Source organism: Bos javanicus, chromosome 19 (genome assembly GCF_032452875.1).
Source record: "Bos javanicus breed banteng chromosome 19, ARS-OSU_banteng_1.0, whole genome shotgun sequence".
Classification (NCBI taxonomy): domain Eukaryota; kingdom Metazoa; phylum Chordata; class Mammalia; order Artiodactyla; family Bovidae; genus Bos; species Bos javanicus.
Window position 1 is genome coordinate 52729909 of NC_083886.1, and position 16182 is coordinate 52746090.

The 16182-nt window shown below is 57.3% G+C and overlaps 1 protein-coding gene across 2 annotated transcripts; it reads right to left on the minus strand.

Annotated features, from left to right (window-relative positions):
• Positions 1–1272: 1272 nt before the first annotated feature.
• Positions 1273–15930, minus strand: FSCN2 (fascin actin-bundling protein 2, retinal). Of its 2 annotated transcripts, none has more exons than XM_061392587.1 (5): positions 6360–15930; positions 2776–2932; positions 2241–2421; positions 1801–1996; positions 1273–1695 (listed from the first exon to the last, which is right to left on the minus strand). In XM_061392587.1, exons 1-5 carry the CDS (start codon positions 7183–7185, stop codon positions 1490–1492), a joined length of 1566 nt encoding a protein of 521 aa, XP_061248571.1. In that variant the 5' UTR covers positions 7186–15930; the 3' UTR covers positions 1273–1489. The 2 variants fall into 2 exon arrangements, with proteins under 2 accessions (XP_061248571.1, XP_061248570.1); XM_061392586.1 differs by having other exon boundaries at positions 1290–1695; positions 1801–1968; positions 2300–2421.
• Between the last annotated feature and the right edge of the window lie 252 nt (positions 15931–16182).

The following is a 16182-nucleotide window of genomic DNA, read 5'->3' on the forward strand; positions in this document are numbered from 1 at the left end:
AGCAAGCAGTTGGCCTCTGGTCCCTGCTGGCTTGGGTGGTCCTTACACAGCCTGGAGGGGAGCTGTGGCCCAACCAGGGAAGGGCCTGCACCCCCTTAGTGGCTGTTTCTGAGGGTCATCTTCCTGTCACCTCCCGGGGGAGGAGGAAGTGGGCAGGCCAGCCCACAGGGACCCCCAAGCCCTCTTCCCTGCCTCCCGTCTCCAGCCACTGCCCTGGGCTGCACAGACTCCGCTCAGCGTGTCTGAGGCCAAGTACCCAAGTCCAGCCAAGGTCAGCAAACAGGAGACCCTCCTTGGCGCCTACTGGAGCACTTGAACAAGGGTGCCAAGAGCGCCCGGCAGGCAACCCTCCTGTCCCTCAGGCCACCAGGGGGCAGTGCAGACCGCACGCAGGGCAGTCCCCTCGTCCCCTCCGGGCCAGTGTCCATTAGAGCCCACCTTGACCTGTTGGCCCATGTGGGGCCATCCCTAAGGTGTGGGGAAGCGGTGACGCAGGGAACCAGCCAAGGGGGGGCCCTGGAGAGGAGTCCCAGCTGCCCCCCTTTCCCAAAGCGCCTCACACTGGCCAGACTCACTGGAAGGGGCACTTCAGGCCCCAGGCAAGAGTGGGGGCTGCCCAGGGTGGGAGAGGGTGTGGGCTGAGGGGAACGGTCGGTGAGGCCGGTGGTCTCCCCCTACTTTTGCTCAGGCTGTCCCCCCAGCCCTCCATCACCCCAGGCCTCAAGGCCTAGGCCAATCCCAGGGGGCACACCTCCCAACCCACTCCCACCTCCTGTGGTCCAGGTTACCCAGCACCTCCAGGAGGTATTGGCCTGGGTGGGGGTCCTTGGCGACTGGGGTGTTTGGGTGCCAGCTGGTTTGGGGAGACCTGTGGGTGAACCATGGGCCTTGTTCTGGTGGTCCACCCTTCCTACACTGGGTGGCAGCAGGCCAGTGCACAGGCTGAGAAGAGCCCTCTCCCCCATGGTTGGCTGCACATAACCCTGTCTGGGAGGGCTGGAGATCACTTCATCAGGTGCTTCCGGATTCCCTAAGACCCTGCCCCTGGGGAAGGGAGCAGTGATGTGTGCTATGAAAACCCTGAAGACCCTCTAATCTACCTGACTTGCTGGGTGGGGACTGGGATGAGGCTCCTCCCAACTGTCCCACTCCCATCCCTGTCCTGCTGAGTAGAATGGGGGTCCTCTCCACTCCCCACGAGCTTGGGGAGGAGCTATGTGCCAAGGAGTGATGCAGACAAAAGAAGGCCTGGGACTGGCAGTCCAGGAAGGGGTCTCGGGACGTTCAATCGGCTGGACAAGCGCTAACCTTGGATTTTCTGGGCATGAGGGATGGCGGAGTGTCGAGCAGTCGAGCGACCATCGCAGGAAAGGCCCAGCGGGCCTGCGGCGGGTCGGTGCAAACCCTTCCCCACGCACCCCGAGCGGCGCCACTGACCCGCGAGCCGCTGGTCACAGACACGGTTTAATGGGGGACAGACGGGCGGCGCTCAGTATTCCCAGAGCGCAACCCCAGCCGGCGCGTCCGCGTCCGCGCGCAGCAGCCCCGAGGCGCCGCCACGCAGGTACTTGCCGCTCCGGGCCCGGATGGCCAGGCGGCCGCGCTCCCGGAACTCGAACAGGAAGTCCTCGGCGCGCTCGCCGTCGCTGCACACGCTGCCGTGGCTGCCGGTGTGCCAGAACCCGCCGCCGCGGCCTGGGGTGGGGCAGAGAGGGCTTGACGGGCGGCTCGCTCCCTGATCTGGGCTGGGTACAGCCCCCACCTCCCGCTGCTCCCCAGCCCCATCCCGCTTGCCCGCACCTCGGATCTGGTAGGCGCCGTCGCTGAAGCTCAGGTGGAACACGTCGTAAACCGAGCGGTTGGTGTCCAGCTGGTTGGAGCCACGTCGGTGGCAGACGAAGCCGTCCAGGCCGCGCAGGACCAGGATGGGCCGGTTGATAAGCTTGAGCGTGAACTCCTCGTCCTCCCCTGCTGGCGAGACAAGGGCTTGAGGGGCCTTCCCACAGCCGCGCGAGATCGCCAGGCCAGGACCGGCCCCGCTTGTGCGCCTGGATCTGCCCACCGCTTATGTGAGCCCTTGGTTCCCCAGAAGTGCAGCAGTGATCGGGGTGCTCTGGATCTGAGCCCCCACGTCAAGAGCAACGGGCTGGACCAGGGAGTACGACTCTTGTCGTAGACAGCAGCAGCTCCATGGGGAGGGAGAGGGCCCAACCCTGGGTGGAGACAGGGGCTGAGCTGGCACTGCCCCCAGGCAGAGCGCCCAGCCCCAGGCTCCCCGGGGCAGGAGGGGTGTGCTCACCCACAAAATCGCTGATGGCCGCCAGCTGCCCATTCTTCTTCATGCACACATAGCGCCCGTTACTGGCCTTGAGGGCCACCCGTCGGCCCCGCCACTCCATTTCAAACATGGTGTTCTCAGAACTGGAAGGAGCAGGTCAAGGTCCCCTCAGAGGAGCAGGACATGGGGACTCAGGGTCAGACCTCCCCCATCCCCTTCAAGTCCAGTACCACCCGCTCAAGGCACTTGACTTCCACTGCTACGCCCACCACCATGAAGAGCTGCCCTGCACGCTAGCAGCCTTCTTCCCTGGTTGGGCGGCTACGTGGTCCCCATGGTTGAGGTGGAGGCGGTGATGCAGATGGTAGTGGAAATGGAGATGATGATGGTGGTGGTGATGGTGGAGGAGGTGGTGGTGACGGCAACGGAAGTGGTGTGTGTAAAGGAGGCGATGGTGGAGATGCAGGGGGTCACAGAGGTGAGGATGGTGCACTCACACTTGTGTAGCTGTGGCCTGGATGCCCCCGTGGGTGACCAGGGTCCAGTAGCCCCCAGTGCTGGAATAGAAGGTGCACTTCTTTGTCTCTTGGTCAATTTGCATCAAGAAGGTCTCGTGATCCAGTTCTTCATCTTGGTTGGCTGAGACATTGACCCCTGGAGGGAGGAGATGGGAAGCCCCTCACGCCTCACCCTGGGTGGGGTGGGGAGCAGAGGGATGGGAAGGCATGCTCTTGGGGCATCCCTGAAGTCAGCGGGGGTCTCTTCTAGAACCCTTTGGACTTGAGAAGATTTGGAGTTCTGCCCCAGCGCCGTGCAGGCACATTGTGGACACACACACACCGCTTCCTGGAGGCCAGGTTCCCAACACAGCCCCAGGAGCCAGGCCCTTCCGTGCCGCCAAATCCCCTGCCTCAGCTAATCAGCAGGTAATCTACTTGCTCCTGCTCTCTGGACCCAGGACTTACAGCAGCCTCTATTTATAACTCCTCTCTAAGCTGCCGGGTGGACACAGCAGGGTCCCTGTCCTTCCCTAGCATGGTTCAGGACACAGCGGGGGCCTGGGGTCTGCTCCTGGGCACTGAGCTGGGGCTGGCCCCCTGTCATCTCCTCAGCCCCTCATGCACATGTGTATGGTCTCCCAGGACCCCGGAGGGAGGGCAAAGCTACTTGGGACTCTGCTTGGGAGGGAGATGAATGATGAATGGGGCATCTATGACCAGGGTGGGGAAAAGCAGTCAGGCAGTGGGGTTTCCCTGGTATCTTCCCATAAACCACATCCTTGTTTCATCGCAACTGGCAGATCAGAGTTCCACTGAGGCAGAGCCCCAGCAGTTCCAGCAAGCAGAGCAGAAGGGAGTGGGGCATACCCCCACCAGGGCTGAAGGGTCAGGGCCATATCCTGTCCTGCCCCACTCCCTGGGAAGGAAGTGGGGCAGCACACAGGGCCCAGACTGGAGAGGGGGGGGCCATGGCTTTGTCCTCTTTGTCCCCCAGACTGGAGTCTGTCTCCCTTCTTACACAGATCACTGATCAGATCCCAAGAAAGTGACCCCTTCTCCTTGCCAACCCCACCATCCCATCAGCAGTGCTGCACAAAGTGAGCTCCTGCTGCCCCCAGCCTGTGATCAGCAATAACAAGACAATGGCCTTGTTCTCCAGATGCTGGCCCAGGGGAGCAGTGGACAACAAAAATGGTATGTCCAGTGCCCACGACTGCTGGGGTTTTGGCCAGGGATGGCCTCCCTGAAGCAGGACCTGAGAAGGTGAGGGAGCCATCCGACAGGTACTAAAGGGAGGCGTGAAGCCAGGAGTCTGAGGCTGTGGCTTCAAGTTTTTCATCCCCATCTCTGAGGTCAAGCCTCTTGGTGTCCCCAGCATCACCTTCCACACACCCTCTCTAGATAGGATACAGCCCAGGGGCTCGGTCTCACACAGTCGGCTGCTCCTGGGACCCCGATCTTGCAGCATCAGGGTCTCATGGAGTCCTGGCTGGTGCCAGCAAAGAGTATGGACCCTACCGTCCCAGGAGGGATTGATCAAGCGGTGGATGTGTGAGCAAGAAGGGGTGTCTGAGAGCATTTACAGGAGACCTATTCTTACTCCTGCAAAGCCACAAGAAGAGCCAGTGCCCCTCTTCCCTTTGGACTTTGTTCTGTTTGGACGTGAGGTCTGGAATAGCAGCAGCCGTCTTGTAACCACAGGGGCACCAGTCTGAGGTCAGAGCTGTCCTGGGAGAGCAGTTCCTCAAAGAGGAAAGAGCAGAGGACTTTGGTGATGCCACTGAGCTGGATGTGGTGCCTGTTTGGGACCCCACCACCCCTGTGCCCGCAGACCTCTACTTAGGCGAGATATTAGTGTCCTCGTGGCTTAAGCCAATAAGCAGCCATTGTTACTTGCAGCAGCAAACACTGCTTGTTGGGCAGCCTGGCAGCAATGCCACATCAGTGAGGGCTGGCAGTGGACATAGCAGAAACAAGCAGACTCTGGCTGATGGAGGTTGGGAAAGAAAAAACAAATCAACAGGAAAAGCCAATTTGCTCACAAACGCCCTGGCCTGGGGGAAGGAGACAAGTCTGGGGGCTACCTGGCCAGCAAAATGACAGGGACCAAGGGACCAGCAGCCCACTCCGCAGAAGCCACCACCCCAGCTGCCTGAAAACCTAGCAGCTCTATCCCCTGCTCCCTCAGCCTGAGATGCCACACTCTGCTTCCCTGAATCACTGGTTAGCAGTCAACATCGGAACATCTCAGGGCCAGGTCTGGTGCCCCCAGGCTTATGCAAGGAAAGCAGGGAGGTGAATGTAGGTACCTCTGGCCTCACAGTGGTGCTGGTGGGGGGGTGAATCTGTTCCTTTGTGCGGGAATTCCCCCATCAAAGGGATCGGGTCAGATGCAGGGTAATCCAAAGAATGAAAAATGGTTTATACGGCTACCATCCCCCCTCACCACCACCACCACCGTCATCTCCATCAGCACCAATACCATCACCATCAGCAGCAGGGCCACCGGCACCAGCTCTGTCACCATGGCACCCTTACCATCACCACCATCCACACTACCACTTGTCTCGCTCACAAGCTGAACGTGGACAAATGCTTTGTAGCCAGCATTTCCTTTGACTCACAGAGAAAGCTTTCCCCACTACTGCCCACCTTTTACTGGCAAACCAAGCTTATGGGCCTTGGTCAAGGCCAGAAAGCAGTGTGGCCAGACAGTAGGACCTGTGACGGGAAAGACTGGGGCTGTCTGTCCTCCCTTACACCTCAGGGCCCAACCACACTCCACAAGGATTCAGGGGTGTTTGCTGAATGCCGGTCCCTACTCAGCACTGGCCTTGAAGATCCAAACGACAGGTAGGAGTCCCTAGAGCCACAGCTGGCCACCCCTCTATGTGCTCAGGGCTGGGACCAGGTGGTGGCAGTGAGCCGGGTCCGGGTACACCCACCCCTTCTGGGTGCACAGAGCCAGGAGTCCAGGCGGCATGGAGCCACTCTGGAACCTCACTTTCCTCGAGGGGAAGTAGGAGCTGCCCATGTTCACCCCATAGGCAGGTGATCATGTGTAGAAGGGCCCGCGGGTCACATGAAGCAGGTGACCAATGATCGGGGACCTGGGGGGAGCCACGCGACACCTGCTGAGCAGAGAGTGTCTTCCCACCAAGGAGTCCAGGCTCTGGAGGAGCCGCTTGCATCTCCCTGGACTGGAAGGCCCCCAGGATCCCGCCCCACTCCATTCCTGCTGCCTGCCCTCACTGCCCTTGGCCATAGCCCCAATTTCCTTTAAAGTTCAGAAGTGGGGTGATAGAAGAAAAGGGGAAGGGCGGTCAGGGGGCAGCCTGGTGCAGATGGGGCCTGCCCTCCTGCCCCTCACCACAGCAAGCCTGGGCCTCAACCACCTCCACCTGGGCGCTGCCCATCCTGTGTTCAGCAGCTGTCCGGCGGGCCTGAGGCTCAGCAGGGACCCCATACCTGGCCTACGGCCCACTGTATTCTACAAGTGTATTCTCACCCCTCAACCCAGAGCCACTCACTACAGGACCCTACACACACACACACACACACACAGGCCCGCACCCCGTTACCTTGCCGCACGGACACGTAGCGGTGGTTGGCGGCCACCAGCACCACCTGTGGGTGACTCTCCTCCAGGTCGAAGAGCTCGTCCTTGCCAGGCCGTGTGTTGCGGCCCGCCCTGAGCGTGCCCGCGGGGCCCACGGGTGCCAGGTAGTGGCCATCACAGTCCTTGAAGGCCAACTTGCCCGCCTTGAACTCAAGCGTGTAGCGGGCACGAGCCTCGGGCTCCCAGACGAGGCGGCCGTCGCTGCGCAGGTAGCGGCTGTCACAGGACTTGAGGCAGTACTGCCGGTTCTGGAAGATGAGCGTGACAAGCGCGTCCACACCCCATGGCGTATTGCTGTCCGCTGCGATCTCATCTTCCTGCGGGCATAGGTGTGCGTAGCGCCGCCGGCTCACGCTCAGCAGGTGGGCCTGCGGGTGGATGGCCAGGTGCACTGTCCACAGCTCGGCTGGGGTGATGGCCGTGGCGAAGCAGGACAGCTGGTCCTCGGTGCCACCAAAGAAGCGGCCGTGCGGTTCCGACTGCAGCACCCAGCGCCCATCGGGCTGCGGCAGGACCAGGAAGCGGCAGTCACGACCCGGCCGCTCCGCCTCGCAGGCCACACGCCCGTCCTCCTCGGCCGACAGGTAACGGCCCAGGTGGCTGCTGCGAAACAGCACAGCAGTGCCCTCCCCTGGGTCCGGCTCCAGCACCCACATCTGCTTCCGCTTGAGGCTGGGTGCTGAGGCGTTGACCTTGAAGCCAAAGCTCTCGGCCGTCAGGTAGCGGTCAGTGTCATTGACGAGGCCAAACTGGATTTTCAGCACCTGGTGCAGGCCATTGGTAGGCATCTTCGGGCCTGGCTGAGGTCCCCGACGGGGGCCCAGGAAGCTCTCTCTGTGCTCACGGCCCCTGAGGTCCCCTAGAGGCCCGGCTCGTCTGGGTTGGCCCACGCCCCCCAGGCCCGGCTGGCGTCATGGACCCGCTGCCCTCTCAGATGCTGCCTCTGACCAGCAGTGGAGGGCCCAGGCAGCTCTTACATGGCCAGCGGGCAGCAGAGGGAGGGTGGGAGGGCGGATCAGAAGTGTGCCGGCTTAGGAACAGCCTTTCGTTACCCCAGCTTGGATTTCAGCCACTCCCGGACTGCCCAGGGGCCAGAGCCCGGGGCCGGCGGGGCTGGAGAGTGCCACTCGCCGCAGGGCTGACCACCTCTTTGTGCTCACTGGCGGCTGCCCGGCCCTGGCTCCGGCACTGTGCCCCACCCTCTGGATACCCACCCCCAAGTCTTGGCCTCTCTCCTTGCCCACCTCCGGGCCCCCAGACCCACTGCACAGACTCGCCAGCCCAGCCCAGCTCTTTCCCGGGGTAGAGAAAGCTGCCTGGTGGAAAACTTGCGTGTGGCCGCAACCCGATCGCAGCCCTCCACCCTCGGCCGCCAGATCCAGTTACCGCTTCTCTGATTCCTTGCTGCTACCTGGGCGGCTGTGACTGAGCCTTGCACTGTCCTCCTCAGCAGCCCCTGGGTCACAGCCTGCAGCCCCGAGTCTGGTGCTTCCCAAGGATGACCTGTAGCTGGGAAAGTGGCAGGCAGGGCTGTCAGTGCCAGTGAGCGGGCCAGGCAACCCCCCCATCCTGGTACTCATGGCACCCAGATCCATGCCAGGTGTGAAGAGGCAGCTGCTCAGCCAGATTCACACTGACCAGGCAGCCTGGCTTTGCCGGGCCCTGGGGGGAAGGGCCCTCGGTTTGGGCTGAGGTGGCAGCTGTGTGATGGAGACAGTCACGCCCAACTCGCGGGCTGCACAGCGAGAGGGTGACCTGGGAGCACACGTGTGGAGCAGGCGTCATCCTGGGCAGCATGAGGAGGTGGCAGGCCGTGGGACTTGGGGTCACAGGGCCAGGCTCGGACCCGACCCCTGTACCCTGAGCGACTCTCAGGGCCTATGAGGTTGCTCTGTCTGCCATGGGTGGGCTCTGGTGAAGCCAGCCTTGATGAATGGCCCTGGGGACCCCTGAACTGCCACTCACACTACATAGAGCGACTGGCCTGACTGTGGGTCCTTATGGGGTCCTTAATGGGCCGGGTCCCACTATCACACAGAAGCAAAGCCTTCCCAGCAGAAGGATAAGGGTAGCAGGCTAGGAGAAGCCACAGCTGACTCCCTCTGACCCTGGTACCTCCCAGCTCAGTCTCTGGGGTCCCACCCTGTTGTACCTCCCCAAACCCTGAGCCTGTGGATGCTGTCTTAGGGGGCTGCGGTGGGCCTGCTCAGCTTCGCCCTGCCTGTCTGTCTCTTGCACCTGCCTCAGGGGCCAGGAGCCAAGTAGTGAAACCAGAGCCACCTGCCCTGGGCCCGGGCCAGCCTCGGTGTCTTCTTCCTCATCACAGCATGTGACCCTCAGGCCTCCCTGGGGACCCGGAGTGGGAACCACAGGGCACTTCCAGCCTTGGCCTCCTGAGTCTTGCTCTTGATGCTCCAGGCATCACCCCTCCATCCCTTTCAAGGCCATGTGAGGGTCCAACAGAATGAAGGGGCCTCAGGTTGGGCATGCGGAGGCCCCAGGAGGTGGGTGGGGCGGATGGGCACACGGCTCTGGAGTCGTTCCTCCATGTTCCCAATCCCGGGCAGTGACCTCCCCAGGCATGTGCAGACACTGAGCAGGAGACCAGGAGACCCGACCCCTTGCTTGAGGGGTTCACACTGGGGTTCAGGGAGATAGGTCTGCACACAAATCCCCATGACAGCATGGTGCATACTGAGCGAGGAACTGGTCTTGGCTAGTGTCGTCCACCTCTGTGGCCCACAGGTGTTTACGGGACACTGACTGACTAGGCTGTGTGCCAGGCACCCCATGGTAGGGAGATGCCATCTGGGGTTGCACCCCCTCCACAGAGATGATGCCCACATGAAATCCCCCCACGTTCCCAGGGGACTGCATTGCCCAGCGCTTGATGCCAGGGAAACGTCCTGGTTTGGGCGTACCAGCCGTGATGCTGTCCGCACTTCAGTTCCTGTGTGTATGGGCAGCCCGAGGGGCAGCTGTGGCCGTGGCCACCCCAGGCATGGGCACTGTTCTCTCCTTGCACTCCCAACTCCCAGCCAGCCTTCTGAAGGAGCCCAGCCGGGCCGATTAGCACGACGGCCTCATTAGCGCTGACTGGTGCTGGCAGGGCGCTCACAGGCATCACGTGCCCCGCGGGAGGAAGCCCAGCCACCAGGCGCTAAGCAGGCCTGGCTCCAGGCAGCCTCTCAGCAGCAGAGCCAGAAGTGCCGTGGCCTCTCAATTCTCAGGCCCCACAGCCCCAAGTGGGGGTAGGGTGGGGCTCCCCGGCACTGATTCAGGGGCGTGAGCCGGGTGGCGTTTCAGGCCCCGGGGGCTGGGGGGTGGGCTCTGAGAGGTGGCCCTTCCAGCACAGGCTTCCTTGAAGGGAGGGGGATTGCACAGATGGTCCCTCCTCCCTCCCTTCCTCCCTCCCCCCATTGGGATCTCAGGGCCTCGCCCAGCTGCCTGCTAGGGTCATGGTTCCTTTCTGGATCCCCTGCAAGGCTCTGGCACACAGTAGGTACTTAATAACTGCCTGTGAATGTTTGATGTGGGGGTTCCTGTGTGATGGGCCCAGCATCTGCTGATAGGTGGGGCAGGATGCCTGCAAGTCTGGCCATGTGTGTGTGTGTGCGTGTGTGTGTGTGTGTGTGTGTAAGTACACACAGGCAGGAATTGGGCAGAATGAGCCACAGTCATCTGCTGGGTCAGCCCCAGCCTGGAGATGCTACTCTGGATCCCAGCCTCAGAACCCCCTCGGGGCTGCCCAGCAGGATGACCAGGCTGTGGGTGGCCTAAGGGAGTTTGTTTCAGGGGCTCCTCTCACACTGGGGCAGCATCCGCAGGCAATGGGGAGCACCCTTCCCACAGAACCCCATGCCCCCTGCCAGAACTTGTCCACACAGCCACCCACTTGGGGCACACAAATGTGCCCACCACTGCCTTGTCCAGCCTTCACCCTGGAACATAAAAGGTCCTTGCCACTCTGGGAGCCCCATTCACTTGCCCTGCTCACTTCTGAACCTGACCCCATCCCTTCCCAGGGGTGGGGGCATGAACCCACCCTGAGCTGGCATCTGCAACCGGGACCAGGCCTGAGCACAGATGTCAGGCCGTCTAACACACCAACTTTAATATGTTTGACTGGAGGAGGGCGCCATTTCCTGCAACGAGCCATGCCTCTGGCCCCGCCATCTGTGGATGGACACAGCCAGATGGGCCCTTCGGACCACAGCTGGCCCCGGAAGGTGGGAGTGGCCTCAGCTATCAGACTCCCCCAGCAGACAAGGCTGGGGCTGATCCTCGACCTCCTGCCCCCCTTAGTGTCCAGGTGGGACCAGGAGCAGAGAGGGCCTTAAAGGCCCCCAGACCTCTAACATTCACCCTGTAGCTCTCAGGAAACTGTTCCTTTCCTGGAATGCTGGGGATTGGGCAGTCCTAGCCATTTGGAGGGACCCCCTCCCACTCCCCCCAGCCATACCCCTCCGGGGCTACCAGGGAAAGCACCCCCACCTCTGCACGTCTAGACAGCCAGCCCTTGATGCTAGAGCCCAGCCTGGGTTCCTGCCAGCACGCTGCCTGCTGCCATGGCAACCAGAGCGTGCGCCAGGCTCGGTGCCCGGGCAACGCTGATGCTGGTGGTGTGAGCTGGCACAGGTGCTGTGTGTGTGCAGGCTGGGGGAGGGGGCCCTCCCTGCCTCAGCTGGCCTGGAGCCCTGGAAACTGGCCCAGGATAGGGGCAAGGGCAGCCCCACCGGCTAAGGAACCTCCACAGTCACACCTTTCCCAAATCAGGTCTGGACTCCCGGTGCTGAGCAACGGCAGAAGGGCCCGCAGGGCAGTGAGTCTGGGAATTACTCCTCACAGAGCAAATCGCTGACGCCTCACCCCAGAGCCTCAGCCCCAGGCCTTGGCCAGCTGCTGCCCTAGATGGTGTTCTCCCACCCCACCCTGGGCACACCATCCCTCCCATGCCAGGCCTCTGCCATCTCTCCTTAACCCTCTGCCCCAGACTCCTCGGCCCCACAAGGTGAGGGCCGTCCTGGTGGTCCAGGTGCCGCTGGGCACAGCCCGAAGCCCTGATTTCCTCACTCCTGGGCTCATCATCTGCTTCTGGGGTCCAGCTCGGCAGGTGCCCAGGGCCTAGACTCCTGCATTGTTCCTGAAACAGGCCCACAGCTTGGTGTCCTCATGATTTTTTCATGGCGGAGCTCTCCGCTGCCCCGCAGTTCCACTTACACGGGCGGGCGGGGGCCTAGGTTGGTTTACTGGAGGCCTGCTGGCGGTTTAGGGTGACAGCTCCCCTCAGCAGGGCAGAAGGAGGGGGCGCCCACATCTCAGACTGCACCGTCTGGGCAAACACTGGGGGTGCCCGGCCTGCTCCACCCACCACCATCTCTCAAGACCTCTCACCTCCCCCACCGACCCCTCCTCCCAAGACCCTCGTCTACACACACACACACACACACACGCGCGCGCGCGCGCACACACACACATGTACATGCACCCCCACACACACACCATCTCGGCAGTTCCACTTTAAGCAGAGATCTACTGGCTGGGCTGGGGAGACCCCCACTTGGGGCTGTCAGGGTACGAAGTTGGTGAATCTCCTGGTTTTTGTCTCTTGTAAAGCCATAAGGTGAGGGGCTGGGGAGAGTAGGAGATGAGGGCTATATCTGGCAGGAGGGGGAGGGAGAGACCAGAGGCCTCCAGGCTCCAGCAAGGCCAAAAATTTCCAAAGGGACCACAAGGACAAGATTGAGGGCAATGACCACTGGGCAATCTTCCAGCACCCACACCTCAGGACCTTTGCACATTCTTGGGATAAGAGGAGCACTCATATTATCCTAGTGAGTCCCGGCTGTATGGGACTGAGTGAGGACCAGGTCAGCTTCATCAAAATATGACTGCCTACTGCCCACCTGGGTTTCCAGACACACCAGTGCCTAAGGTGTGTCAATACTTGGCATGGACAGTCAGGAGCTCACAATTCTGCAGGTGACCACAGAAGCCTCTGCCCAGACTCTGCCTGGGTGCACCTTCACACAAAAACACACACAGATGCCTGTACACACACACACACACACACAGACACCCAGTTCAGTTCAGTTCAGTTCAGTTCAGTCGATCAGTTGTGTCTGACTCTTTGTGACCCCATGGACTGCAGCACGCCAGGCCTCCCTGTCCATCACCAACTCCCAGAGCTTGCTCAAACTCATGTCCATCAAGTTGGTGATGCCATCCAACCATCTCATCCTCTGTCGTCCCCGTCTCCTCCTGCCCTCAATCTTTCCCAGCATCAGGGGCTTTTCAAATGAGTCAGTTCTTCATGTCAGGTGGCCAAAGTATTGGAGTTTGAGCTTCAGCATCAGTCCTTCCAATGAATATTCAGGACTGATTTCCTTTGGATGGACTGGTTGGATCTCCCTGCAGTCCAAGGAACTCAAGAGTATCCTCCAACACCACAATTCAAAAGCATCAATTCTTTGGTGCTCAGCTTTCTTTATAGTTCAACTCTCACATCCATACATGACTACTGGAAAAACCATAGGTTTGACTAGACAGACCTTTGTTGGCAAAGTAATGTCTCTGCTTTTTAATATGCTATCTAGGTTGGTCATAGCTTTTCTTCCAGGAGCAAGCATCTTTTAATTTCATGGCTGCAGTCACCATCTGCAGTGATTTGGGAGCCCAAAAATAAAGTCTCTCGTTGTTTCCATTGTTTCCCCATCTATTTGACATGAAATGATGGACCAGATGCCATGATCTTGGTTTTCTGAATGTTGAGTTTTAAGCCAGCTTTTTCACTCTTCTCTTTCACTTTCATCAAGAGGCTCTTTAGTTCTTCACTTTCTGCCATAAGGATGGTATCATCTGCGTATCTAAGGTTATTGATATTTCTCCTGGCAATCTTTTTTTTTTTTTTTCTCCTGGCAGTCTTGATTCCAGCTTGTGCTTCTTCCAGCCCAGCATTTCACATGATGTACTCTGCATATAAGTTAAATAAGCAGGGTGAAAATATACAGCCTTGACGTACTCCTTTTCCTATTTGGAACCAGTCTATTGTTCCATGTCCAGTTCTAACTGTTGCTTCTTGACCTGCATACAGATTTCTCAGGAGGCAGGTCAGGTGGTCTGGTATTCCCATCTCTTGAAGAATTTTCCACAGTTTGTTGTGATCCACACAGTCAAAGGCTTTGCTGGAGTCAACAAAGCAGAAGTAGACATTTTTCTGGAACTCTTTTGCTTTTTCAATGATCCAACAAATGTTGGCAATTTGATCTCTGGTTCCTCTGCCTTTTCTAAATCCAACTTGAACATCTGGAAGTTCACGGTTCACATACTGTTGAAGCCTGACTTGGAGAATTTTAAGCATTACTTCGCTAGTGTGTGAGATGAGTGCAATTGTGCAGTAGTTTGAGCATTCTTTGGCATTGCTTTTCTTTGGGATTGGAATGAAAACTGACCTTTTCCAGTCCTGTGGTCACTGCTGAGTTTCCCAAATTTGCTGGCATATTGAGTGCAACACTTTCACAGCATCATCTTTTAGGATTTGAAATAGCTCAACTGGAATTCCATGACCTCCACTACCTTTGTTCATAGTGATGCTTCCTAAGGCCCACCTGACTTCACATTCCAGAATGTCTAGCTCTAGGTGACTGATCACACCATCGTGGTTATCTGGGTTATGAAGATGTTTTTTGTATAGTTCTGCTGTGAATTCTTGCCACATCTTTGTAATATCTTCTGCTTCTGTTTAGGTCCATACCATTTCTGTCCTTTATTGTGCCCATCTTTGCATGAAATGTTCCATTGGTATCTCTAATCTTCTTGAAGAGATGTCTAGACTTTCTCATCTATTGTTTCCCTCTATTTCTTTGCATTGATCACTGAGGAAGGCTTTCTTATCTCTCCTCGCTATTCTTTGGAACTCTGCATTCAGATGGGGGTATCTTTCCTTTTCTCCTTTGCCTTTACATTCTCTTCTTTTCTCAGCCAAACACCCATGCCAAGCCCAAATCTATCTGCAGAGGCTCAGGCCATCATGAAAGAATCAGACACTTCATGTCCAACAATCACAGGCACTTATTAAGTACCTACTGTGTGCCAGAAACCTTGCTGGGGATCCAAAATGGACTAAGCTCCATCTCTGACTTCTGGGCCAAAACAGAAATGGTTCATTGCCTGGTCCTACAGTCAAACAGGCTCTGCACATGGGCACCTTCATCAAATGGTTCCCATGGGGACCATGCCAAGCCACTCAGCTTGAGGCATTAGTGCTGGTCTGCTTCTGATAAAAATCTTCTCACCTATAGGTGATATGCTATAAATGGTACAGAGAACAGGAGTGAGGCTCTGGGGATTAAGTGTGTCATAAGTTAGGATAACTAAATGCAATGCAGATCTTGGATTAGGTCAGGAAAAAATTCTGTGTAGGACATTATTGGGACAACTGTCATCACTGAAATTCAGACTGCAGATTAGATGAACTGTGTCATATTGATGTGAAACTGCCTGATTTTGGTTGCTGTACTGTGGTTATATAAGACAATGTCCCTGTTCTTAAGGAAAAGACACTGAAATATTAAGGAGTAAAGGTCAGAATGTCTGAGACCAACTCCCAAATGGTTTAGAAATTAAAAGAGAAAAATAAAAAGAAAATAAGACAAGTGTGACAAATGGTAAAAAAAAATTAGTGCATCTTAAAGTGTCTCAAAAAAATTTTTTTAAACCATAATAACTAATTTTAAATCCACTGTAGGACTTCCTTGGAGGTCTAGTGGTTAAGAATTCACGCTTCCACTGCAGGGGGCATGGGTTCAATCCCTGGTCAGGGAACTAAGATCCACATGCTGCACTGTGTAACTAAAATAAATAAATAAAATTAAATTCCACTGCAGGGTCAGAACAAGTTGAAAATCATTACAACTTAAAAAGTTAAAAAAATATAAAGAGATAGAAGGAAAAATAGGATGATTAAAAGATTCAACCAGGAGGTATGACCAGCCTATTAATAGAAAACCCCAAACCAAAGAACAGAAAAAATAAAACAGGATAGAGGGAAAATATGAAAGAAATAACATGAGAAAATTCCGAAGAACTGAAGGACATTGAGGGCCTAGGGCTTAGTAATGGTCAAGACAAGAATGAGAAGTCTTCAGTACTGGTACCCCAGAAATCTCAGATCAGCTGGAAAAAAAGGGGGAAAGCCTAAATTCTTGTGCATGCATGCTAAGCTACTTCAGTCGTGTCCTACTCTTTGCTACCCACCAGAAGCCTACCTCCCAGGCTCCTCTGTTCATGGGATTCTCCAAGCAAGAATACTGGAGTGGGTTGCCATGCCCTCCTCCAGGGGATCTTCCTGATCCAGGAATCAAACCCATGTTTCTTAGTCTCCTGCATTGGCGGGAGGTTCTTTACCACTAGCGCCACCTGGGAAGCCCAACAAACTCTTGTGGAGAAACACAAAAAACCATGGACTCTGGGTTGGGGCTCAAATGACAACCATATCCCAAGAGCAGTAGTAGGAAGAGCCAGGGAGTCAAGTCTTCAATAGAGTCCATCCTTTCACTCAGGGGGCGCGGGCTTGATCCCTAGTCAGGGAACTAGGGCTTCCCAGGTGGTAAAGAACACTCTTGCCAATACAGGAGATATAAGAGATGCGGGTTCGATCCCTGATTCGGGAAGATCCCCTGGAGGAGGTCATGGCAAACCACTCTAGTATTATAGGGCTTCCTTTGTGGCTCAGGTGGTAAAGAATCTGCCTGCTATATGGGAGACCTGGGTTTGATCTCTGGATT

What these genes read in the sequence shown, in the direction of transcription:
- FSCN2 (XM_061392587.1), bottom strand. Translation starts at nt 7,185, where the DNA reads ATGCCTACCAATGGCCTGCACCAGGTGCTGAAAATCCAGTTTGGCCTC. An exon ending in CTACGTGTCCGTGCGGCAAG is followed by an intron (nt 2,933 to 6,359) that starts GTAACGGGGTGC and finishes TCCTCCCTCCAG; the next exon opens with GGGTCAATGTCTCAGCCAAC. An exon ending in GCGCTCTGCCTGGGGGCAGT is followed by an intron (nt 1,997 to 2,240) that starts GCCAGCTCAGCC and finishes GGCTGTGGGAAG; the next exon opens with GCCCCTCAAGCCCTTGTCTC.